The 24,926-nt window shown below is 41.0% G+C and overlaps 1 protein-coding gene and 1 non-coding gene across 3 annotated transcripts; one reads left to right on the top strand and one right to left on the bottom strand.

Annotated features, from left to right (window-relative positions):
* The first annotated feature begins 3,918 nt into the window (after positions 1-3,918).
* Positions 3,919-24,392, top strand: prkcdb (protein kinase C, delta b). Of its 2 annotated transcripts, none has more exons than XM_005754337.1 (17): positions 3,919-4,339; positions 13,054-13,184; positions 13,365-13,640; positions 17,427-17,595; positions 18,337-18,368; positions 18,514-18,599; positions 18,997-19,126; positions 19,255-19,355; positions 19,456-19,540; positions 20,062-20,192; positions 20,972-21,145; positions 21,723-21,814; positions 21,944-22,006; positions 22,169-22,307; positions 22,522-22,710; positions 22,805-22,933; positions 23,092-24,392. In XM_005754337.1, the coding sequence occupies exons 2-17, from the start codon at positions 13,076-13,078 to the stop codon at positions 23,248-23,250; spliced, it is 2,064 nt and encodes a 687-aa protein (XP_005754394.1). In that variant the 5' UTR covers positions 3,919-4,339; positions 13,054-13,075; the 3' UTR covers positions 23,251-24,392. The 2 variants fall into 2 exon arrangements, with proteins under 2 accessions (XP_005754394.1, XP_013763290.1); XM_013907836.1 differs by lacking the exon at positions 3,919-4,339 and adding an exon at positions 8,127-8,145.
* On the bottom strand, positions 15,884-15,955 carry trnae-cuc (transfer RNA glutamic acid (anticodon CUC)). Its single transcript has one exon. It is a non-coding gene; the product is annotated as a tRNA-Glu (tRNA).
* Positions 24,393-24,926: the final 534 nt, after the last annotated feature.

Genomic DNA, 24,926 nt, shown 5'->3' with positions numbered 1-24,926 from the left:
GTTGAAAGCCCAGATCGTAATCGTGATTAAAATTTGATTAATTGAGCAGCCCTATTTCTCTGATCTGGATAGTGCCCATCCCATAAGGTATCTATAAGCTGGTAGTCTACAAAACCAATTTACAGCATTGGAGTGCACAGTAGTACCATCTCCAAATTTCCATATAATGGGAGATCTCAGAGACACACCATGAATTGGGAGTTCCAAAAAGATGACTGTTTCCTCACCCTGTCAGCACTTAGGAAGGATAGGCAGTCCTCCACAGATTTGCAGTCAGAGTTTGCAGGACTTGTCCCTTGTCCTAGGCCTGCCCTTTACCATTGTGCTGGGGTCAGCAAAGTGTGCACTGGAACCTGAAAATGTTGAGGAATGTTATGTTCAGTGATGAGTCCAGATTCTGTCTGTGACAGTCAAATTGTGGACAAGATGTGGAGAACACTAAGCTGATTGCTGCACTTACAGGGTAACAGCTTTTGGTGAAGGGAATGTGGTGGTGTGGGATGGCATCTTGCTCACTGGAAAAACAAGATCGACATTAAAGGAAATCTCAATTCAGAGAAAATTGAGATGAGATCTGCAATCAGTGGCAATCCTGTATCTCCACAGTCTGAGACTGAACTCTATCCTCCAAGATGACACTCCAGAGACTGGAGTTTATCGGGGAATACCTCCAGAATTTGGGAGTGAAGATGGAATGACCTGCCCTCAGTCCTGGACTCAAACCCACTGAACACTTGTGGGATCAGCTTAGGCATGCCAGAGTAACCAACACAACCACACTGGGGCTACTGTTGTGCCTGTGTATGGTGCTTCCACATGCAACTGAGGCTGTCTGATAAATGAATAAATTATTAAATGTATTGTCTTGTATGTCTTGATTCTTTAGACTTCAACCATCCAATCCAATGAACACAACAAACAAGAGTCAAGCAGAGAATAAGCTGTTTGGCAGAGAAGATTTAGTAAGTTTTTTTATTGGCACACTCCACAACTCTGCTGCTCAACCTACACGTGCATTTTCCTTACAGATGTGACACCATTTAAGGGGAAATACACAAGCTTTCAGCAGTATAAGGTTTATTGCTGAGAAACATTGTTACAACAAAGAAATAATCAATTTCCTTACTTTTTGGTCTAATTTCATATCAGCTGGAAATGGATCCTTTAATGACTCAAAGCAGTCATTTGATTTGCTGTTTAATAATTTTATAAGATTGTCAATATTGATAATAAGGAAGTAAGAGAACAGAGGACAGTGTTTGCTGAGGACTGGATATAGAGATCAAGAGTGAAAGGTTATTTTCAATCAAATGACTAAAGCTGAAGAGTCAGGAAATAGGCAGAACAGAAAGTAGGAAGATTGGGGTTGCTCTAGATACACGATCCCAGGAGCCTCAATGACCCAATACTTAACTTGAAGTAACAAAAGAAAGAGAGAAGTGAGAGCAGCAATGAAAGCGATGACAGTTGTTCATTCCCCTTAAACATCTGATAGTAAAAGTCACCTTGTTCCCACCTCTCGGACCCAAACTCACATCCTGCAGCTTCTGTTGCACAGAAACTCATTCAGCAGACCTTTCCTCAAGTAACTGCTGGTGCATTTTAATCAATATGTTTCAATTTCTGGAGTCTCTCCAAGATTTTAAGAAAAAAAGCTCTAAAAATAGTAAAAGAACACAAAAATCAGATCAATGCAGTGCTGCTATTAGAGCTGTATGTAGAATGTCAATAGGAAGAGTTGTTTGTCTCGGAAGAGTACACTGACATCATTGGAAGCATTGTAGACAGATTAGCAACTTTCCATGCCGGCATCTGAAATTCCTGTCTTGGTGCAATACTGAAGGCACAGTGGAAAAAAACACTGAGGGTTTTTTTCGAAGGGCAGGTGCTCTGTCTACATTTTTTTCTTGTCTAATCGTCACGTTAGAGCATAGAATCTGTTACACAACAGAGGATGGGCATAAATGACAGGGGCAGCCGAGTACACTAATGGATGCAACACACCAAAACCTCACTGATCTTCAAGCAATCTTTCGCAACTGGCACATTTTAACCACAGACAAGACAAAACACTTGTCGATGTGCTTCTGTTTTTTTGTTTTTTTTTCACACAGTGATGATAAAAAAAAACTTCATTGCAACAGTGGCACTGCTAGATAACCCAAACCCTAACGTGATGTTTTTGACGACTTCATGTTGCCATGTCTGGCCCCGTTTACATCAAGGTCAATTAAATTAAGCAACAGTTGACAGCTCTTTGTGTTAACAAGCACACACTTTTCAGTCTTGAAATCTGAAAAAAGTCAAAAGAGCATGCAGAGAACATAGAGAGAAAAAATAAGGAGAGAAAAGGGGATGGAAATGAGGACAGTTAGAAAAAGGCAGATTTAGTCTGTGGCATGTCTCTTGATGAAAGGACCATTTCTCTCCTTTTTTAGGGATTGTTTTTTCGTCCCTCCCTTCACTCCCACCGCCCCTCTTGTCTGTTCCTCTCATTACTCACTGGAGTGTTTGCACTGGCTCAGCTGGGATTGCAGAAATGGCCACCACAACAGGAACCGTCTGGGTCCCCAGCCTGCTTATATGGCTAATTCACACATAAAATCTGAAGCCTTCTTAGGCAAACATTTGCTGAGTCATAACATGCTTCTACTGTTTCTTTTTTTGTTTTTCTGTGAACTTGCATAACCCACACAGACTGTAGCCGAAGTGGAATTCCCACAGTCAATAATGCTGTTTCTGATTTCAACTTTAAATCACTTGTTGATTTTTTTTTTTCCACCTTTTCCAGTGTACTGGGCAGACTTTCACAAACATCACTTGACTTGTAATATATCAGAAAACCGTGCAGCACCCTGACCTACATTGCCTCTCTCTGAGGGTGGTGATGGTGACATTGTTTTTTAATTATTGCTTGTTCATGTCAAGAAGAAAATCTTGCTTCCCCATTTTGATGTAGTTCCTGTTAAACCTGAATTCTGGCTGTTACAAAACAGAGGGAGGTGTGACTTAAGTACATATTCACTATTATGACTAAGAGGCAGGTTAACGTAATTGGAACGGCAGGTAGGAATGACTGATCAAAAGTCCATAATAGTTTTGTTGGGAGATTTTCTTTCTTTCTTTCTTTTTATTACAGCACTGGTGCAGCATGAGGTCATTGGTGAATATAAACAGTTTTCCAGGAAGTAAGAGTAGTGGAAAGAAGTCGTCTTTTCCTGTCACAATCTGAAGAAGTTCTTTTTCTTTTATAAGAGATTTGAGTGTCTGTTTTGACTGATGACCAGCGTGATAAAACTTTCTTTAATATTAAAATCCTATCACACAGTTGAATTTAAATCACTCTAAGCTACATAACATATCCTATAAGTTTATAATAGAGTGATTTAAAACCAACCATATTATAATGTGGTGTCCTGCCCACCCCCTCGCCCCTTAAAAAATCATAATATCCCTCATCTCTTTTTTTAACTGACATGTTTTTCATAAGGATTGAGTGCTGAATAGCTGTTTGGTCTTCTCAGTAATCCGTCATTCAACAGTAGGTATACCAGCATGACACTGCTATACCTATTGTCGTGGCTATAAATAGCCCTTTTGGAGACTTACTGAATTTACCAACCCATTCTCTCTTATAGCAATGCAGTTTTGGTAGGTGGGGCTAATGACTCAACACCACGTGGATCAACAGGCTTTGTGTAGGCCGAGAGATAAATGGGATCGTGGAGGTGCTGTGGGAAGACCTGATGTGGAAACGCATGGCTGTTTGACTTGACCTGAGTACTGAGAGCCCACAGTGCCCTAATATCCGGTTCCCTTGATCTACCAAATTCATATTTTTCACATAAAGAGGTTTAATCAGCACCTGTTCAAAAGCTCCCTTGCTTCCGTGTTTTGCCTTTCCGCTTTTATCGATACCGTGCGTCAGGTTCAGGTCAAGGTGTCGTTAAATACAAAGTGAATTATGGGAAGACGCAGGCGCTGAGAAAAGCTGGTTTCCCCGTGAGGGAGGTCAGATTTTAAATGTTGCCGGTCCAGTTTTGCAAAGCAACCGCGCTCGGTTTGTAAATGAATATGTGAACACGCCTAAATGGGTTTGTGGCAATCACAGAGTCGCTCGTGCTCGTGTCTCCGGGAATGCACCTGTTTGACGTCACGCAGTCGCCGCGCGCACCGCTAGGAGCCGCGACACACAAAAGCTGGCAGACAAACAGAGAGGGAGAGCCTCGAGTAACAGCAGCGGACTTGAACACTTCCTTAAAACCACTCAACCGTTTAAAGTCGAAGCTCCGGGAAAAGAAAAAAACTTAAAAAAGAAACTTAGAGTCAGGCTAACGAGGTAAGTCGCATTTTTTTTATAAACCAACAAAAACTTAATTGCGTTAAAAAGAAGAAGAAGCTTGAGCTCGGTATTTGACAACACCGAGACAACAGTCCTTCCTCGCTTGCAGTGTAGTGGGAGTCAGGAGTCCCCAGCGTTTGCCTTGGCACGACTCTGGCTGGTGTTTAGTCTCACTTGGTGACTACAAACCTCGATTGTTTAGCCGTAAACTGATGGTTAGGGCTGTGTGGTTTCTAGAAAGAGGAATGCTGCTGTCGCAGAAAGCCTCTCTGTGTTTTATCGTGTTTTTGTCACTTAGACCGGGAAACTTTAAGCCATGTATCGTTGCTGCAGGTTCTGTGGCAAGAGCTTGAATCAGTGAGCTAGGTAATAACCGGGGAAACAAGCTTATAGGTCCTGCGAGTAACTACTACAAGTTGGCACAAAAGTTAACCCGTGTAATAGTGAAAATCAGGGACAGGGCGTTTTCTCGTTATATCAAATCCACCTGCCGCAGAAGCTAAAGGGACGGTTTAAATGGGGTACACGCGTGATCTTTAGTATAGGCCTAATTCGTGTGTGTAAAAGTGTCATAAACGCCATATTTTCATAGTTATTATTACCACTGTTTATATGCAAGTGCTGTTAATTATTATTTTAAACGTCATAAAACTGAGTTCTGCAGCTATCATAGTGACATAAGCGGTACAGTACTGGGTGAGTGTTTAGTAGATTTCCATTAAATCGCAGGTTTTTGGTGTGGCTGGACAGAGTGCTGACAGTCTCACCGTCACTACAAACAGCAGCCGTCTGCCGAAGCGGTTTAACTTGTACCGAAGCCGGTGTTGTGCCAAAAAGTGATTGTCTGCCAAAAACTGAGACTGGAAATCAGTTTTTGGCAGACAATCACTTTTTGGCACAACACCGGATTGTATTGTTCAGCTGAGGCTAAAGTCCACCAGCTCGAAATATCAAAGGTCCTCCCTCACGTTAGACGGCTGTCATTGCTGTTAGTCATCCTGCGGTAATGTAACTTCTTTCTTGTTGCCAGAATCACATGTGGCTTTGACATGACAGCACAACCCAGAGTACATATGATGGCTCACTTTGGTTTGTGGGGATGTGTCTGTGTGAGGATTACCCTTCGTTCCTGCGGCTGTAAAAACTCGGCCTTCTCAGTAGGAAATGGTTAACACAACTTCTTATCTGACCGGCAACACTAAACCCATTATCCCATGTTGAAATATTCCATCCATTGCTTGCAAAAGTCTTGTGTCACTCACTGCAAAACAAGCCTCTTGTGTTGCGGAGGCTGCAGGTAACATTATCTGACTGCATCTGCCTGCAGTTACTGGTTTGTCAATATTGGCTTGTGGCATCATGAGCTGCTTGGAGGACGCGGTTGGGACATCTGCTCAGTGAGGAACAGCACTGATCCCGCCAATTGCACGAAACTCACAAACATTACAGATTCACGTAAGCCTTACAATGTGCAGGGCGTATTCATTGTGTATGAATAACTAAAACATTGTTTAAAGACAGTACCTAAGAGCTGGTTACATTTAAACAGCTTAAACCTTTTAATTACCAACCCAGCTATGTTTGAGAATTAACTAGAGAAATACTAAAGACAAATCATTATTCTTTATTTCTCCAATTTAAATAATATGGCACACTTGGAAAGTGTGTTCTGATTAGTGTGTCCCATCACACTCACATATGATGTGGACCTTTGTAATAGGACACATGCAGTTTTTTTCCCCCCCCACACAAGTAAACAATGAAAGAGCAAGAATCGCGGGCATTGGGCTCAAATTTTGCTAATTCATCGGCGGGTGATGATAGTTTGGCTCATTACTTGCCCTTGGCCTTGTCCCTCTTGTCTCTCACACACACATCACAGTCCTGCTTGGCTCCCCTTGCTCTGATGCTATTTTGCTCAACTTAACTAAGGTTTTGTAAACTGTGAGAGGGGCAGAAATGGACACCGCTTTTAATGCATGTGGAGAGAGGACTGTCGCACACGTATGCAGACAGGGGCAGGATTCTGTCCTCGCTGTGGTAGCAGGTTTGAAACTGTGCCAAAGAGCTCAGTGTTCCTCTTAAATAACAAAAAGCCCCCCTCCCATTTAACAGTTGCACTAAAATTTCAAGTTCAAGTGTACTGTTCCTCAAGCATTTAATACCAGCTTGTACTGGTTTGATTGACGCAGTTCCCAGATCCAGAATGATCAGAGGCATGGGTGCTTCACTGTAGCGATTTGTGTCTCTGACCTTGCAGCGGTAACATCAGTTCATCTCTCCAAATCTTTCTCACTTTTCTCCCCTGTCCTAATTTAACCATATTGGTGGTGCATGTGTGTCTTATGAGTTCGTGATAGAGGGGAAAGTCGGGCAGGATTTAACATCGCAGTATAACTTCTCTGTTAGTATTACCTGTGTGTGTGAGAGAGAGAGAGACAGTGTTTGGGAAAGGGGTGTTAGCTATTAACCCAGGTTAGTGAAAGAAAGGAAGGCTTTGATTTTTCTTCAAGCCACACTCTGCTGAAATTCATTAAAGGCCCCTTTGTTCAAGGTTATTAGTATGTGCTTATGCGAGCACACTTGTGTGCTTTCCAGAAGGTAATGCGGTAATAATGCACACCACCGTGCCTCAATGAAAGACTTGCGGATTTAAGTGAGGTATGTGGAATTGATGAAGTTTTCTGTCAAAACTGAGGTTGAGAAAGGAAATCAAGCGATTGATTAGGTTCAGAGGTTTACCTATGTCATGTAATGTTATTACCTCCACCAAGGAAGGTCTTGGTTTTGGTTCTGCCTGTCCCTTTATATTTGTATCAACCACTCACCTTTCCTCAGCTGCAGATTTTGAAACTTTGTGCTACTAGTCCTGCCTAGTTTTTTGGCATACCGTTGTTTTGATGTACCGTGGCATTCATTTGTAAGTAGTTGCTAAATTTGTACGTGGACAGTAAGCTGTCAATACTGCCATCATAATGAATGACCAAAAGTCAGCAATCCCTGTCTGACTCTCCTGAAAGTTTACTCAGTTTATCCACAGAAAATGCTGCATGGTTTTCTTTGTGCATGCAGGATGCAGAGCTGGATCTACAATTTGACTTTAAACGTCTGACGGGTTGTAATTTAAACAGAAAATAGGAATTAGTTTTTGCTGAGCAGTTCAAAGTTTCCTGCTCTTAAATCAAATGTGGTGTAGGAGCTAGGAACAGCACTTTTCCATGATCACAGTTTGACTTCCAGTGTGGAGAGGGTTTTTTCTCTTTCTCTTTCAGCCAGCATTAAGTGCCATTTTGTGATTAATAATGGATGTTTACATACACAGCCACACACATATGCACACACCAGGTTATTTGCTCTAGGACTGACTCTGACTATGAAGTTAGCGGCTCATAATAATTTGTGTTTGTTCAGCTCTCACTGGCTCGACCAACTCCATTAGCAAGACTGTTCTGGGTCTGTCCATAGTCTTATTCATACATGATCTCTGGAAAATGTTAGGAATCGGGTCACGCATTGAGTGTAAATGATAATGAATAAACACAACAGGAGATCGTTCACATCAGCCACATTCTCGCTACTGGACATATGCCATTTGGTTTAGGATATTTAATGTCTCGCCTGGCTGTTTAGGACATTAGTGTTCAACCATACAGCTTTGCTGGGTAATGCCTAGAGAAGTTCAGGTCTGCAGTGCATGTGTGCATACTGCATTCCCATTCAGTCTTGCATCCCCCTCTCTTTTCTCTTTCAGTGCATGTTGTGCATTGAAGTAATAAGGACACAAGAACCAAAGTTTCTCACAGGTCAGATTTTCTTCCATTTCTTTTTTTTTTTTTTTTTTAACGCTGTGGTCAATTTCCCAATAATTCTAACTGAATATGTTGCATGCAGTATGGGAACATGCCAAATCTACTTCATGTAAGCATCATCTGCCCTGAAATAGAACCAGCAACTAAACCTGACGTCCTCTCACTGTGGTTTTAGTGATATTACCTGTCAGCTGTTTGAGTTATCTTCATTAATGTTGGGATTCTTTTGAAATGCACTCGCTGACTGATCATTTCCATTTCTGTTGCCTGCATCCACACTCTTCACTGGTTTGTATATAGAATCCTGTTAGACTAGTTTTCATTACTCTGGGTCATCTTTTGGCACAAAGGCAGACAAAGTGTCTGCGAGAAACAGCCACATTTTAGTTTGGTTTTTATTTTTAAGTAAGCAAACGCATGAAGTATGAAACTCAAAGGCATACTGAATATACTGCAGATGCATTTTCAGCATTTCTTACACATCAATCTTGTATCTCAGCTGTCAGTGGTTGTTAATGATGACTCAACTCTAAATTAGTCTCAGTAAACAGTGACAGTGAGCAGGCCTGCACAGTGCAGAACCATGAAACCAAAGCAGCACGAAGGAAAGTGAAGAATGAAATAATTTTCGGTCAAAGGTCAAGGTCAAGGTCACGGGTTATCTCCCATCCTTCCCAGTCTCGTTAACATGATGTAAATCTGGAATGTATTGAGGAAGTTTCTTAACATATGCCGAAAATCTCGTTGTTTTCCTTGATGAACTGATTAGAACCTGGAGGTCAGAGGTCATTGTCATCGTGATCTCACAGGAGATGTGGTCTTCTTCTTTTTTCTTTTTCTTTTCTGAGCTCAAACTCAAGAAATCATGATCGAAATATTGCGCTGTACATAGGATACTGTGCTGCTGGGTTAAAATGTTATTCTTCAGTTCACTTCTTCTCCTTTAACTGTTGTCTACTCCCACGTCTAAGATATGTCCTCACAGATTTGTTTTCTTGGCTGAGCATAAAAGCACTTAAAACAAATTGTTCCAGATCCCTGTTTTCTGTATAAGTCTGTGCAGATGTAGATGTCAGCTGCAAATTGACTTGTTGGCAGCGTCGTACAACCAAGAGCCAGTAATTCTAGTTCTCCACCTGTGCTTTTCCGCCTGTGACATGTTCAAACATCTTCTGTGGAAATAAAAAAAGCCCTCAGTATGTAAGCAGAGAATGCTGGTGTATTTAAATCTGCACAGATCTTTTGTTTTGTGGACATTGTGATGTGTCAGTGGCGATAAGGTGATGTAATGTCAGCATTAACAATGGTTACATTCCATTTAAGTGATGTAGTTCAGGGTCTTTACCGTAGCCATGCCGGCTTACAGGGTTATTTTTGGATCGCTTCAGCTGAGTCATGTTTATTTATGTTAGTTACACCTGCCCATTTTTCACCCATTTGAAATTCAAAAGTACCGTAAGTGTGGAAAGTCTTCTAAAGTAAAACATAAAAACTTACACAGCTGTTTTGGGATCATCCCATTCCCATACTGTATATAACCCACACATGGGTGGCTGTAGCTCAGGTGGCAGAGCAGGTCAGCCACTAATCAGAAGGTCGGTGGTTCGATCCCAGGCTGCCTCCTCGCTGCATGCCAAATATCCTTGGGCAAGATACTAACCCTGTGTTTGCCTACTGGTGGTGGTCAGAGGGCGGGTGGCGCCAGTGTCCGGCAGCCTCGCCTCTGTCAGTGCGCCCCAGGGTGGCTGTGGCTACAACGTAGCTTGCCATCGCCTGTGTGTGAATGGGTGAATGACTGAATGTAGTGTAAAGCGCTTTGGGGTCCTTAGGGACTAGAAAAGCGCTATACAAATGCAGGCCATTTACCATGTATATATAAAATATGGGCATAAAGTGCACTCAAAGTATCTCGAGAGTTCCAATTTTCTAGCATTTGCACAGAGACTTTAAAATTAAACTGTGTCTGTGGCAACAATTAAAATGGTCTTTAAATTAACATCTCAAGAGAATTTTTATCGACTACCAAATGAAGTGCCTTTGGCTTCTTGCAGTCAGTGATTGTCTGAAGTCTACAACCTTTAGATATCAACAGACCCTTATTGATGCTAGAGGCTCTAATTGCCTTTTATTCGTCCAGCATGCTCATGCTTTGTCCGAGGGGATGGAGCCAACTGGGCTAAGTTGACTAACTTGACTAAATTAAACTCTCTTCCCATTTAAAAAATGAGTTGGCTGGCTTTTCGAGCCTGCTAAAATATTCTAATATTGAGAGACAGTTTATATTAGTCTACAAGTTCTAAACTGCTAACCTTATGTGGACAACATCACATGCTGTTTGTTTTTTGTTTTTTTTGTTTTTTTTAAACAAACAAATCTTCCTTGTAATTATGTAGCAAGAGGGAACAAGGATTTAAAGCAATGCCAGAAATATCTTAGACCATATTTCTGATTCTTGTATGTTGTCCAACTTTTGTTTATTTCTCAAATTACCCGTCTTTGTTCCGACCTGCACAATTAAAGGTTACTCCCCAGCCTGCTAGACCGGCTTGATCATTTCTTCGCCATCTCCACAAATTCACTTCATACCAAGCCTTTGACTTGTCCGTGGTGCATCGCTGAGCATGAACTCAATGATGGCCTAGCTTTTGTAGGCAGTCACGCACGTCCCTCTCCAGGACTATGTCACGTTAACTCAGTGCACAAAAATAGAATATTTGTTTTATGTCATTTCAAGTAAGGGCTATTCTGCCACTGGTTTTCTTGTATTGTTTAATACCGAAATGTGTGTTTTTTGCTGTTGTGCGTATTACAGGGTTTGCTGTTTCTGTATTTGTTCCTATTAAACACTGACTTTGACATGAATCACCGTGTGTGATTATTGGAAGAGAAATCCTTCCCAATTCCCAAGCCAAGTGGCAGCTAAAGCCCTAGTTACTAGCATCTTTTTGTTCTCTTGTTTTCCTCATACTGGTGATCCTTCTAATTAGTTCTGAAGAGCATTTTGAAGTTAAGAGAGACAGTACAGGTATGCAGCCCAGCCTTACATCTTCTGGCTCTCCAAAAGTACTAAAGACTTATTTAAGAGTAACTTCGTATCTCTTCAAAGACGCACACTGACAGATGTATGTACAGTATCTGTTTCACTGGAGTTTGATTCTATTGTATGAGTCAGTCTAGTGAGGGCGACTCTGGTTTCCCCCTCATGTCCAGTGGCATGTCTGTCAGTGTGTTGTCTGTTTTGTTTTCTTTCTTCCTCTTTCTCTCTCTTGCTCTTTTCCCCTACCCACCCCTTCCCCAGTTGCATATGCTCACTTTTTCCACTTTCTCTGGGGAAACAAGGCCTTCTTTTGCACATAATGTCTGTGCATGTGTACATTGGAAAAAGTGTGTTTAAAGTCCTGATAAAACTGGAAAAGTATATATTCCCCAGCAAGCGTTTATGTGTTTTTCTTCCTATTCCTGTATGCCTGCCTGTGTGAGTACATGCATAAGAACTTTCAAGAGCTCTCCTCTTGTTTAAGAGCAGTCTTGACCGCAGTCAGAAACAGTCATTTGTTTAGCAATCTTCAGTTCAGAGTCTGCCCGATGGTATTATTTCATAACTATATAAACATTTAAGGTGCCCGAGGCTGTGAAAGGGGCATATATGTGCTGGTTACTGAATAATTTCTGTCTGTTGAAGAAGTTGGCAATGAAAGAGCACATTGGAGATGATTTCTGAGACATCACAGTTAGTTATTCATTTCCTCACCCAGACTGTTTGTTTTGGATTTCAAGCCTTGACCTCCAAATCACAAGGCCTGTCTGTGTAGGACATCACTGCCTCCCAAACACTACACATCCCTTTATTATAGTTAAAAAAAACTCTCCTGCTTTCTCTCTCTGAAATTCTGAGTGTCACCCCATCGAGCACAAGATGTGATCTTACTTCCAGCCTGAGCTCAAAATAGCATCTAGTCTACCTTTTAGCAGGCTGAGCAGCATGCTTATACATACATTAAAAACACATACCAGGTTCTTCAGTTGGCACCTCAGAGCATGTTTCATTCAGCAAAGTGAAAGGAACGTGAACACGAACAAACCTTGTCTTCTTATGAGTGACCGATAATGTAGGCGGCATGTCATTTCTGTGAATCTCATGTACAGAAAATGAAGTGATTAATTACTCTTCCACTATGACACAACATCCGAAGAATGGTTTAGCACAAGAAATGGAGTTTTAATAAGTAGATGACTTGTCTTGTTACAACAACAGTTTTAGGAACTTAGGAAATGTAAAATTTAGATGGAAGCATTCATTTTATTAGACTACACTAGATAGAAGTATTAGACAGAAGAGATGAGATTACTGAAAAAGGAGACATGCATTTGTTTGAACATTTTGCTATGCCACTCACCTACAGGCCCCAGAATTTCAGCCAGTAGCGCTAACGTGCTGGATAAACACAAGCCCCCCCAATAAAACATTAAAAGCGCTCCAGATTTGTTCGCTCACAAATAGCAGGGCTGTTGTTGGTGTTGACAGTTATGGAGCCTTTTAAAGAATGGTCAGAGCAACAGATGGTAACATCTGCTGAAAAGAATTCACAACAGGGTTGAAATTATATATTTGTTTTGAAAAATGTTCTCTCGCTGTCTGCCTCTCTAGAGTACAGTTTAGGATTGACATTCTGTTCCTTCTTCCCTCGTTACTGGCAGGTAGTTTCCAAACTTATGTATGAAGTAGAAAACCACTACTTCCTCTGCAGGATGCTGCTAGCCGCTGTTACCCTCTTCCTTCTTGTTTTACGCACAGAACTTGAGCAATGTGTGAGTGTGTGTGAGAGCAAGAGACAAAGATCTCTCTCTAGAAAGTCTAGACAGAGTGGCTTAAATCACAGTCTTTTTTTTTTTCGCCCCCAGGAGCCTTTGGTGAGTGGTCACCATGCCACCCTTCCTGCGTATCACCCTCAGTAATTACGATGTGGGCGCGCTGTCTCCTCTTTCTGATGCTCCCATCTGTGCCATCAGGATAAAAGAGTCTATCGACACAGGTATGTACAGTTGTGCTTGTGCAAGAAGTGCAACAGTTGACAAAGAGACCTTACAACATCAGTTTGACTGTCACTATCTACTGCCCTCAAAAGTCCACAAGGAAACTGATTCTTAACAAACATCTTTTAGCTATAACCACTCCTTAATGCAGCGATGATGATGTCATTGTTCTTTTACAGAGAGAGGGAAGACCCTGGTTCAGAGGAAGCCCACCATGTACCCCCCCTGGAAGTCCAATTTTGATGCTCATATCAAGGAGGGGCGTGTCCTAGAAGTTGTTCTTATGCAGAGTAATGAGGAGCCATTGGCCAAGGCCACAATGGGCGTGTCTGTGCTGGCAGAGCGCTGCAAATCCAAGTCTAGAGGCAGCGGACGTGCTGAGTTCTGGGTGGACCTGCAGCCTTCTGGGAAGATTCAGATGGCTGTGCAGTTTTTTTTGGAGGATGGTGATGCAGGTAATGTGATTCAAGTTTAGTTTACAATCACTAGTTTTCTATTCTTCTTGGGGGAGAGAAAACATGCAAGGTCTTTTGATCATTATCAGTGGATTTGTGGAAACATAAACATGTGACCAAACAGGTGTCACCTTCAGATTCAGATAGTGATATTGGTGCATGGAAACATGTGACATCGCCTTTACGCCAGTTGAGTCCAGCCCATTTCAGGCATGATTATAAAGCACATAGAGTTCTACATGCTGTTGTCTAATGTGAAATGGCTGGAAATGGATCCAACTTGATCAAAGTGTCTGTTACTTGAAGTAGGTTTACATTTAAAAAATATATATTACAGGTTGTAGAAAACAGTTTTTAATTCAAAATATTTTTATTGAGTATTTCTGGATATAGTTTACAAAGGAAAAAAAGAAGACGGAAAACACAAACTGTTTAAAATGAATGAATACAAAACAGAACTTCTCATGTTGGAACATTGTTTTCCTCTCCTATTATTTACCAAACAAGCAGAAACCCAGAAGAAAAACAAAAAGAGAGAAAACAAAAACAAGAAAACCCCCCAACAAAATAAAAGCCACAACCCGAGAGGGATTATGATATTAACTAACCCTTTCCATAAGAACCACACAGAAGTTAGCTACGACATCGCTGAGCTTCATGTTCCCGTTAACACAGACAAACATCAGATCAGATCAGCAAATCCGTTACTCAGCTGGAACATCCTTAAGTTGAAGTTTAGAGAAGTTTTCCAGAAAGACACCCCAAATTTTATCATATGTGCCCTTTTGGTTCTGGATGGAGCAGTGGATCTTTTCCAGACTGAGACACGACATGAGATCAGCAAGCCACTGAACATGGGAGGGCGGGGCAGCAGCCTTCCACCTCATCAAAATGGCATCCTAGCCAGGAGGGAACCAAAAGACAGCACCCTACGCTTTGCTCTGGGAATATACTTATCATCCTCTCCCGCTGTACCAAAGAGAGCAAGTAGGGGGTTGAGAACTAGTTTCAGGCCGGTAGCCTTGTTCAAAGTGCAGGAAACCTCCTCCCAAAGATTTTGCTAGGCCAGGGCAGTTCCAAAACATGTGGAATTGTAACAGGGAACGACGGGTGCAGAGTGATGTAGAGTTTACCAGAGAAAGGACTGAGTCCCAGACGTCATGTGACATAGATATGTTTAACTGCTTCTCCCATGTGGACTTGAGGCCCACAACGGGAGCTGGTGTTACACTGCACAGTTTATTATAGAGACATTACAGCTTTGCCTGATAGTTGCAAATTAAGGAGCTTGTCCAGTAAGTTAGCAGCTGAAGCTTCTGGAAAATTGAAGAGGTGGGATTGCAAAAAATGTCTCAGTTGTAAGTATCTAAAAAAAGTGGGTTTTGGGAAGACTGTATTTTTTTGACAGCTGGTCAAATGATGCTAGTTTATTGTGTATAAAGAGATCTTTAAAGCAAATAATACCTGCTCTAAACCAAACCTGGAACAAGTTGTCCAAAGTTGGGGGGAGGAATAGGTGGTTTGAAAGGATGGGGCTTTGAAGTGAAAAATTATTATTAATATTAATATTATTATTGCCGAATTATCTGATTAGATCCAAAGTTGTCAATGAATAAAGGAAGAGAAGAACCCAGGAAGGAGGCAAGACAAATACCATGAGTTGAGTCTGATTCCAGTGCCAGCCAGCTGGTGGGGCCCACACCCTCCCCAGACTGTAACCAGTAGGTCAGAGATCGAATATTGGCAGCCCAATAGTAAAAGCGGAAGTTGGGGAGTGCCAGCTTCAATCTTAGGTTTCTGTAAATGCACCTTAGCTACTCGACGTCATTTACCCTTCCAAATATAAGAGGAGATTATAGAATCTAGAGTTGTAAGGAAAGACTTGGGGATGAAGACTGGTGAAGATTGAAATAAGTATAAGAATTTAGGAAGGATATTCATTTTAATTGAATTAATTCGTCCGACCAGAGTTGTGTTCAGGGGCGACCACTGTTGAAGGCTTTGTTTGACATTCTTCAATAGCGTAAAAAAGGTGGCTTTGAGAAGTTGTTTATACTTTCTTGTAATTGTAATACCCAGGTAGGCGAACTGCTCTTTGACCACTTTAAAGGGGAAACCTGACAAATCTATTGGAAACGCTTCTTCTTCATTTAATAGATAAAGTTTGCTCTTGGACAGATTTAATTTGTAACCAGAGACTTGACTGAAACGCGCGAGTAGTGACAATATATTAAAAAAGTTTTTTCCCTGACCGGGAATCGAACCCGGGCCGCGGCGGTGAGAGCGCCGAATCCTAACCACTAGACCACCAGGGAGATGTGCGCTCAGTGAAAGTTGAGATCTTTTCCGGCAACAGTCACTCACGTCCCTCACCACCATTTTCCCATCTGTCTACTCTGTTTGCTATACATCACCCTCTACTGGTAGAAAGGCTTCATTTTTCCTTATTTTTCTACAACCAGCCACAGATTACATGCGTTTATGAGGTTTGTGGAGCAGCCACGCTTCTAAAGTGCCTTGAAATAATCTGTCTGCCTCAGGCTGTTGATGATTAATCTGCATGCTGGTTTCACACCTCACACTGGTCTGGTCAGCTGACTAGGTGTGCCATGAAACCATTGCAGAATAAAACTAATCCTCTGGTGTCATTACAAATTTAGCCTGTGGCTTGGGCTGCAGTTCAATTATTTCTGACAAGGACTGTAAATGTTTGTTTTTCTTAATACACCGCACTAGTGAGTTTACTAAGAACTGGGGTAAACAAACACCTACACTGTATTACTTGTTTTTGTTGATGTCTGTGGCCTAAATTAAAATGAAAAAACACTGCAGCATTGTCAGTCTCTGAAGCCCATTAAAGTACATTGAATAACATTCTTAATAATAATATTAATAATAGCAGAGCATTAGCTGGCTTCATGCTGCATTTAGGGTACCAAGTTGGTCCGGATGGCAAGGCCAGCCCGCATAGTCACTGTTAACACAACAAACATTTCGTGGTATTTCCAAACTGCGTTCTGTGTAATGAGAGTTTCAGTGTGGGAGTGGCACAGTCTGGGTTTGCTGTTACTGGGTCATGAAAACTCCATACTCTGCATCTTGTCTCCTTCCAACACCCTCTGTAAGTTTCCTGAAAAGCAGCCCGGAGTATTTTTAGGCACGTGTGAACAGTCATCAGCAGTATCTGCCCCCTCTGTCATTCTCTTTTCCTCTCACTCGCTCCCACTTTCTTGGCTCAACTTACCAAAGTGCTGTCCAAACAAACATCTGTCAGTAGACTGGCAGATAAGAAAAAAGTTTGTCCCTCACCTCATCACTCTTCCCACTTTCCCCCGTCTGTTCTGTTGTCTTTAAGGCGGCTTCTTTTTTTGAATTGTCCCAAAATGCCACCTCCCATCCACCCACATACCCCCCTTGTCTCTTCCATAGTTTCTGTTATGTCTTTGTTTACCACTCTCACGCCTCTTTCGCTGTCTTCTCTGATTGACTTTTGACCCCCACCCATTTGATTTGCATCAGTTAGAGCAGCTAATCCAGGGAGGCATTTTGCAGTGTTTAGCCTCCATTCAGCAGTGGCAGTAGCTCATGTCTCCCCTTTCCTTAGCTCATAAGGTATTCTTAACAAATAGTTTTCTGTTACAGTTGACAGTGATAAAATACACAGCGGCAACATTCAAGGTTTATCAGCCAAACTGTTTGAATTTAGGTAACGTTTGACAGAAATTATGTTTCTAAAATTTAATGGACATGCAATTATTTGATTGTTAACTCTATCTCTCCCCACAGTGGCTGCTAGGCCGACCCTGAAGGCTCCTACTGAAGACGGGTTGATGACCCTGAACAGGAGGAGGGGCGCAGTCAAGCAGCCCAAGATTCTTGTCATCAAGAACCATGAGTTCACCTCCACCTTCTTCCACCAGCCCACCTTCTGCTCTGTCTGTAGAGACTTTCTCTGGTGAGATGCAAAAGTCCCTCTTTGTTAGATGGCAGCTGCCACTATTATTATTAAATCTTAGTTTTTCACTGGTGTATTTTTTTTTTAAATCTCAGTAGAGTTTCAGAGTGAGGCTATGAATGTTTTTCCTTCCACTTTGTTTGAACGTGACTAATCCAGAGGCAGCTAGTTTGCCTGTCTGTTTGCTTGCTTTTCTGCTTTGCTTTGTGTGTGTGTGCGTGCATGCATGTTTTATTTCACTGGTACAAGTAGTCCATACTTTCAAATGTCTTTCTTAAAAGATTGGTTATTTTGTTTTGCTTAATGGAGCAGTTTAAGGGAATTAAGTGGGGAAAAACCTGTAAGAGTGCTATTGTGAGAATGAGTCACCTCCTAGGGAAATCCCACAAGGCTGTTATATCAGTGTCAGCAGCACTAATCTGTGAACCAAACTCCTCCTTGTACTCAAACTTCAGTATTATCTATATCTTGTAAAACAGGGAGGAGGAAGTCTGAAGTTTATTGAGTCTGTTGTCTGACGCTGGTATTTTTACACCCATAGTTTCAATCTTATGACCTAAGATGGGAGGAGAATCTAGTTATCTCCACACGATCTAAAGTATATCACTATCATCAGCAGTCCTACAATTAAAATCATCCCGTGTATATTACTCTTTTACAGTATTAGCAGAGAATATTATAATATATTCTCTAAATTGAATATAGCTCAGCCATTTACCTTCTCCCTTTTTCCCCATGCAGGGGGCTCAACAAGCAAGGATACAAATGCAAACGTGAGTGTTTCTTTGACTGTTACCAATTCATGTGCTGTCAGACTTACACATAAACACCTTTCACCTCCAGGAAAAGGGGAACCATCAAAGTTGCAAGTGAATGGACTGCTAACACAATATTTATCGATTTGTCTATTTCACACAGAATGCAATGCAGCAATCCACAGGAAGTGCAGCGACAAAATCATTGGCAAGTGCACTAGAACAGCGACCAACAGTCGTGAGACTATGGTGAGCGAAGTTGTGTATGGACGAGTACAGTCACCCTGCTGGTTTCTTTTTATCATGGAATTGAGGATGATTTTGTATTTTATCTTGTAGTAATATATCAGCGATACACTATTATGTCAACTAAACAGTCATTTTAACACTATACTTTTTTTTGTTTGTCTTTACACGACCACATATCTTTGACTCAAATGAATACTGAGCCAAACACATCCACCCAAACCTACAAACATCATCAGTATTGGATTCAGTGTTCAAATCAGTTGAAACGTGTGATTGCTTATTGTCTGTAGAAGTTCTGTGTGACTTTAGCTTAGACAGGCGAAACATATAATCTTGCGTGTTTTAATCGTCAGGTACCAGCATTCTCTGGGTTTAATGCTCTTCTATGTGTCTGTAGTTCCAGAAAGAACGTTTCAATATTGACATGCCACATCGCTTTAAAACTTACAACTACAAGAGCCCCACCTTCTGTGACCACTGTGGAAGTCTACTGTGGGGTCTGTACAAGCAGGGCCTTAAATGTGAAGGTAAGTCTGGTGTGTTGAGTTTCTTTGTTTGTTTTGTTGTTGTTTTTTATTTTCGTTTTTATTAATATATTTTCTCTCTGAATCTTTTCCTTTGCTTGGGCCGTTCCATTGTTGACTCCACTGACCAGACTGTGGCATGAACGTACATAGTGGCTGCACAAGCAAAGTGGGCAATCTTTGTGGAATCAACCAGAAACTACTAGCAGAGGCTTTGTCTCAAGTCTCCCAGGTTTGCACAGTCATTGGGTGAACATTGTATTAAAAAGCTAAGAAAAACTAATTAAAAATATGAAAGAATCTGTTGCCAAACTTCTTTTTTTTCTCCATAGAAATCTGTGAAGAAATCTGATGACTCCCCTGCACCAGATATTGGAATCTACCAAGATGTCAGAAATGCAACAGTGGACCCTAGTGGTGAGAAGCTTTCATTGTAGCACTGACTGTAATACAAAGTTTTTCTAAAATGGTGTATCAGCTTTAGGGGACCTATTACTAGACCTGAGTGATGCTTTGTCTGCGGCATGCAGTTTTACCTCCTCTGATTTTAAGGCCAGATGCTGTTTAAGCAAACTTTTGCAAACAGAAAGTTTGAACAGCAGGTGGGAGAAGCTGCTGTGCCTGAGATGGCCATATTAATAATACACCCTCTAAATAACATAATTAAGAAACAAGAGTAAGAAAACACGGTGTAAAGCAAATCTGAAACTGTAGGTTTTGGATCAAAGCAATTGCTTGCAAATATAATAATGTCATTATCTGAATGCTGGGCATATTTAAAAATGCAGTGTTGAAACAGTCATTCCCAACATCATTCTTTCCTTATTAATTATGTCTTTATTATCAACCTTAAAATGACCTTTTTGCTGTTTCAGTTTGCGTGCATGTTTGTTTACAGGTTTGCATACTCATTTACTTAAAGTTTGCAAATTTTACAGCAGGTGGCAATGGGAAGGACCCTAGCCCTAGCCCTAGCCCTGCCCCAGCCCCAACTACAGTTTCCCAGGCACGCCTCTCCCTCAACCAGCTAATATTCCACAAGGTTCTGGGAAAAGGCAGCTTTGGCAAGGTATGCTCCATGTTGCTGTCTTTAAATCTTTAAGTCTTTATCATGGACTGTAAGGCGCCATAATGTTACTCAGACTTGCATGTGAAAAGAATGTTTGCTTAAGAAAATAAACTCAAAGTAGTCCTTCAATTGTCCACATGGGAATTTTTGCTGATGCTAACCATGAACTATTATGTTGGTAATGGGAGTAAAATATTTTGAAAAAACTGTATACAAAGTAAAAATTCACATGTTTTAGAAGACAAAACCATTAAAAGTAACATTACTAAGGAAAAGTGAAGATGTTTAAATTCAGATGAAGGGAACCTCTGAAAGGAAGAAACCTCTGAAGGGAAAAAAATCTCATGTGCTAATTATTTTTTTGTTAATTTAAGTCTATAACTAAAGCACATTTTGATTTACATGGCAGATGTAGTTTACCCCACTTTTGATCTTTAGTCTCGCTTATAAGATCTGTACAACCCCCCGCTGCTTCTGAAATGACTTCCTTCACTCTGCAATGGGAGCATTTGACTGCTTTCAAGCGCAATAACAAGTTGTTCATCTGCCACCACAGATGCCAGACATCATTTAACACACAGAATGATTTACAAGAAAAGGAGAAGGCAAATTTATTTATATCCAGTCCCAGTGTGGGCATTGTGGGCTCTGCATTGAAGTGAAACATCTACACAGAAATGCAAAAACATAGCTCAGTTTGTTTTGTTATACTCTAGTTATGAAGCAGGTGTGATTAACCTGATGATGTTACTGACAGTAATGTGGTTCTGACACCCCAGGTGTTGCTTGCAGAGCTGAAGGGACAGAGCCTGTACTTTGCTGTGAAGGTCCTGAAGAAGGACGTCGTTCTCATGGATGACGATGTGGAGTGCACCATGGTGGAGAAAAGAGTCCTTTCCCTCGCCTGGAACAACCCTTTTCTCACTCATCTCTATGCCACATTCCAGTCAAAAGTAAGTGCACACATGTTAAACACCTCTGCTAGTAAAGTTCATAGAACATGTTCTCTGATGGGGAGTCTTCCAGGCTGCAGCAATAAGAGTCACAGTTCCAAGCTGTCATTAAAGGCTGCATCCTCAACAATTCAATTCTTTCAGTTTGTTTTAAAATAAACACTGTTTTAACAGCGTTTCAGTTCAAAGGAACACACAGCAGTGGTAAAATATTGAATTTATCTGCACAACAGCTACGGGCATAGAAAACAACACCTGTAATGCCTGTAAGTCATTATCTATATTAAATTTAGTGCCATGCAATAGTAGTAAGTAAGTAATAACTGATGAGAGCCAGTCAGGCAGCGAGCCTTGGCATCGATATAATTATTTTAAAAAGTTACTTTTTCTGCCTTTCAAGACTTAATGACCCTGTGTTAATATAAAACTCTTTTAAGGTTTTTGGAACTTCTTAATTGTCAGATTAGTGTGGACTCTCTGCGTACCGAGAAAATGGATTAGTGTGAGCAACTTACCCCGCTCTCCATATCCCCTTTACGTCTGCTGGTTAACTTACAATAATGTATTATTTGCACAGGAGCACCTCTTCTTTGTAATGGAGTACTTGAATGGAGGTGACTTGATGTTTCACATCCAAGACAAGGGACGATTTGATCTCAACAGAGCTATGTGAGTACATGGGGATAGTGTTTTAAAAAAGGAAGAAAAGAAAAAAAGCTACAAGTGTTGTATGAGTTATCATTTTCAGCGTCATTGGGTCTTAAATCGTACTAAAACTGTTATTTCCTCAACTTTTAGATTCTATGCTGCTGAGATTATAGTGGGACTGCAATTCCTCCACTCAAAGGGAATTATCTACAGGTAAAATCCCACAGGCTCTCTGTACTACTTCCTGCATTCTCTGCATTCAGTCTGCTACTGCAGCAGAGTAAACTGAAATTTCGTTTTAGATTACATGGCTTCAAACTGAATTTACTGTGACAGTCCTACATTGTTTAAATATCATCCTATATCTGTTTACAGAGACCTGAAGCTGGACAATGTGATGCTGGACAAGGACGGACACATAAAGATAGCAGACTTTGGCATGTGCAAAGAGAATGTTTTTGGAGATGTCAAAGCGAGCACATTCTGTGGGACACCAGATTATATCGCACCGGAGGTTGGTTTGCCCGGCTAAGGGTTCAATACCTTACTTTTCCATCAAAATCTTTCACCTTTTTATAAAAGCCACAATCTGTATGTCATTCAGGTGGCAACCTGAATCGTTTGTTTGCAGTCTCTTTGTAATACTATGTAACAAGAACAGAACACTCCAGACATCACATTTCCTCATTCTTCTTTGTTGCTTCTGATCAATTTGTCTCTTATCTCAGATCCTGTGTGGACAGAAGTACACATTCTCAGTGGACTGGTGGTCTTTTGGTGTCCTGGTGTATGAGATGCTAATTGGTCAGTCGCCTTTCCAAGGTGACGATGAGGATGAGCTCTTTGAATCCATCAGGTCGGACATTCCTCACTACCCTCGGTGGATCACCAAGGAGTCCAAGAGCCTGCTTGACCTGGTAAAAATATAAATGAATAAATTATTAGGCAAACATGCGTATTGTGGAATTATAGTTACATAATGAGATCTATTGTGTTCTGTTATTATTTCAGTTGTTTGAACGAGATCCCACTCGCAGATTGGGTGTTGTGGGGGACATCCGAGGACACCCATTCTTCAAAAACATTAACTGGACAGCACTGGAGAGGAGACAAGTGGAGCCTCCTTTCAAGCCTAAAGTGGTATGGGCCTAAAATTTTGATTTTAATTAACATTAGTTCACAGCTATTAATTAGAGCTGTCATTAAATATAATTGCTTGCCTCTAGGATATCAGATACCTCATCTTATTTTTTCTTTTTTACTTTAACCTGACTAAATGCCTAACCTCCCACCAACAGAAATCCCCCAGTGACCACAGCAACTTTGATCGTGAGTTCCTGAATGAGAAGCCGCGTCTCTCCCATGCTGATAAAAACCTCATTGATTCTATGGACCAGGCAGCTTTCGCTGGCTTTTCCTTCATCAACCCCAAACTGGAACCCATAATAACCAAATAAGAAAGTAAAAATGGCATCCTCAGATGGCTCATCACTTCCAGCAGGCTTCTTACCCAATTCCCTTTGTCTTCGTGTGGTGGAGGGCCTGAGCTTGACAATGAAGTTTTCTTTTGTTTTGTTTTTTCAGTTCCCCAAAAGAGGAAAAGATCAAATAAAACCAAGATGTTGTTGGAAGCTAAGTGTAATAATATCTCAGCTATCAAACTTGTACAGGTGTATAAAATAGTGTCTGGAAATTAAGGGAGTTTCATCAGAAACCAGTGTTACCATTATTAGTCTGGGGACAGGTGTGTATAGTAGAATATATTCAATCTTTGGGCACTTTTCTTTCCCTTTTCCACATGATCACACTTTGAATCTGTAAGTATCATTTAGTGTACTGTATCATAAATTTTTATTCAGACAGAAATGCAGCACCTTTGCTTAGTCATAGAAATTAATACACCTAGCATTGCTTAGTCAAGCCGTGTTTGTGTTTGTGTGAAAGACAGAGTGTGTGTGGTGCGTGCAGGTATTTTTGTGTGTAAATGGTGCCTCTGTAGCCAGTAACATTAACTGTTGGTGTACGAATTCTCAGCTGGTCCAGGTAAAGGTGCCGTGAATTTAAGTCTAGCTGAAATAAAGTTGTTTTTTGTTTTGTTTTGTTTTTAAATGCTAGAATTGACATTTTCCCTCATTGACTGCACTCTTGTTTAGAAACTAGACATGCATTACCCACAGTGTCACATTCACTTTTAAAAAATGCCCATGATACCCACTTTTCTTGTGTTATTTATCCAACACTGGTGTTAAAACTCATTCTTTACCTCAGACTCAAGCACAGTGCAAACACTTGTTCCACACATAGCATTATGTTTTTCTTTGGGCTTGCAAAAGATTTCATGAAAGACTTGCAGCAGCCGTTTGGCACCATGCCTGTATGTGCTGAAGGACGTGCTTTTATGGGGGGGGTCACTGTAAGGACAGATCTTTAATATGTCTTATATTACTTGAATGCAGGAATTTTAACATGGAAATAATATTGCTGTATATGGAAGATTAAAATGTATGTTACTATGAACTTTCTGTAAGTTATGGGTGGACTTATTTTTTACTCTCATCTTTTACATTTGATTCTGAATAAATATACTGTAAACTCCTGAGAAGTCATGCCCTTTCTTCTGCTTTAAATCCATTTTGTATCCCAGTTATTATTGGTACAGGTTAAGAAAACGTTTACTTGGTTCACGTGCACCTCTGTACTACTGGCATTATGTTAGGAAAAGACCTGTGGTAATTTACCGCCACCTAGCGATCAGGTGTTTTTATTGCAGCTTAACGTGCCTTAGGGGGTGAAAAAAAAAGGCGAGGAAACGTTCATGCAGCGCGCTCGCCTTTTTATGACCTGTCCTCGTCCTCTGTCCCCCACCCCGCCCCGACGCATTTCGGTGTTTTAAGTCTTAGTGCAGACTGTGGACAAATAGCAAACAAGAGACAGGAAACTGAAAGCTGCACTGGGAGGCAAACGTGTTCAACTTGTTCGGAGATTTGCCTCTCTATGCAAACAGCCTTAAGCCTAATGCAGCGTTAAAGTTGCAGGCCATTTTAAAAAGAAAAAACGACCCAACCCAAATGACAAATTAAAAATAACACGATCAAAAAGATAAATTGAAGAATGCGGCACGGTTAACTAATAC

This window comes from Pundamilia nyererei, unplaced genomic scaffold (assembly GCF_000239375.1).
Source record: "Pundamilia nyererei isolate P.nyererei 1_Seehausen unplaced genomic scaffold, PunNye1.0 scaffold00547, whole genome shotgun sequence".
Lineage (NCBI taxonomy): Eukaryota > Metazoa > Chordata > Actinopteri > Cichliformes > Cichlidae > Pundamilia > Pundamilia nyererei.
This window is presented reverse-complemented; position numbering and strand designations above follow the sequence as displayed.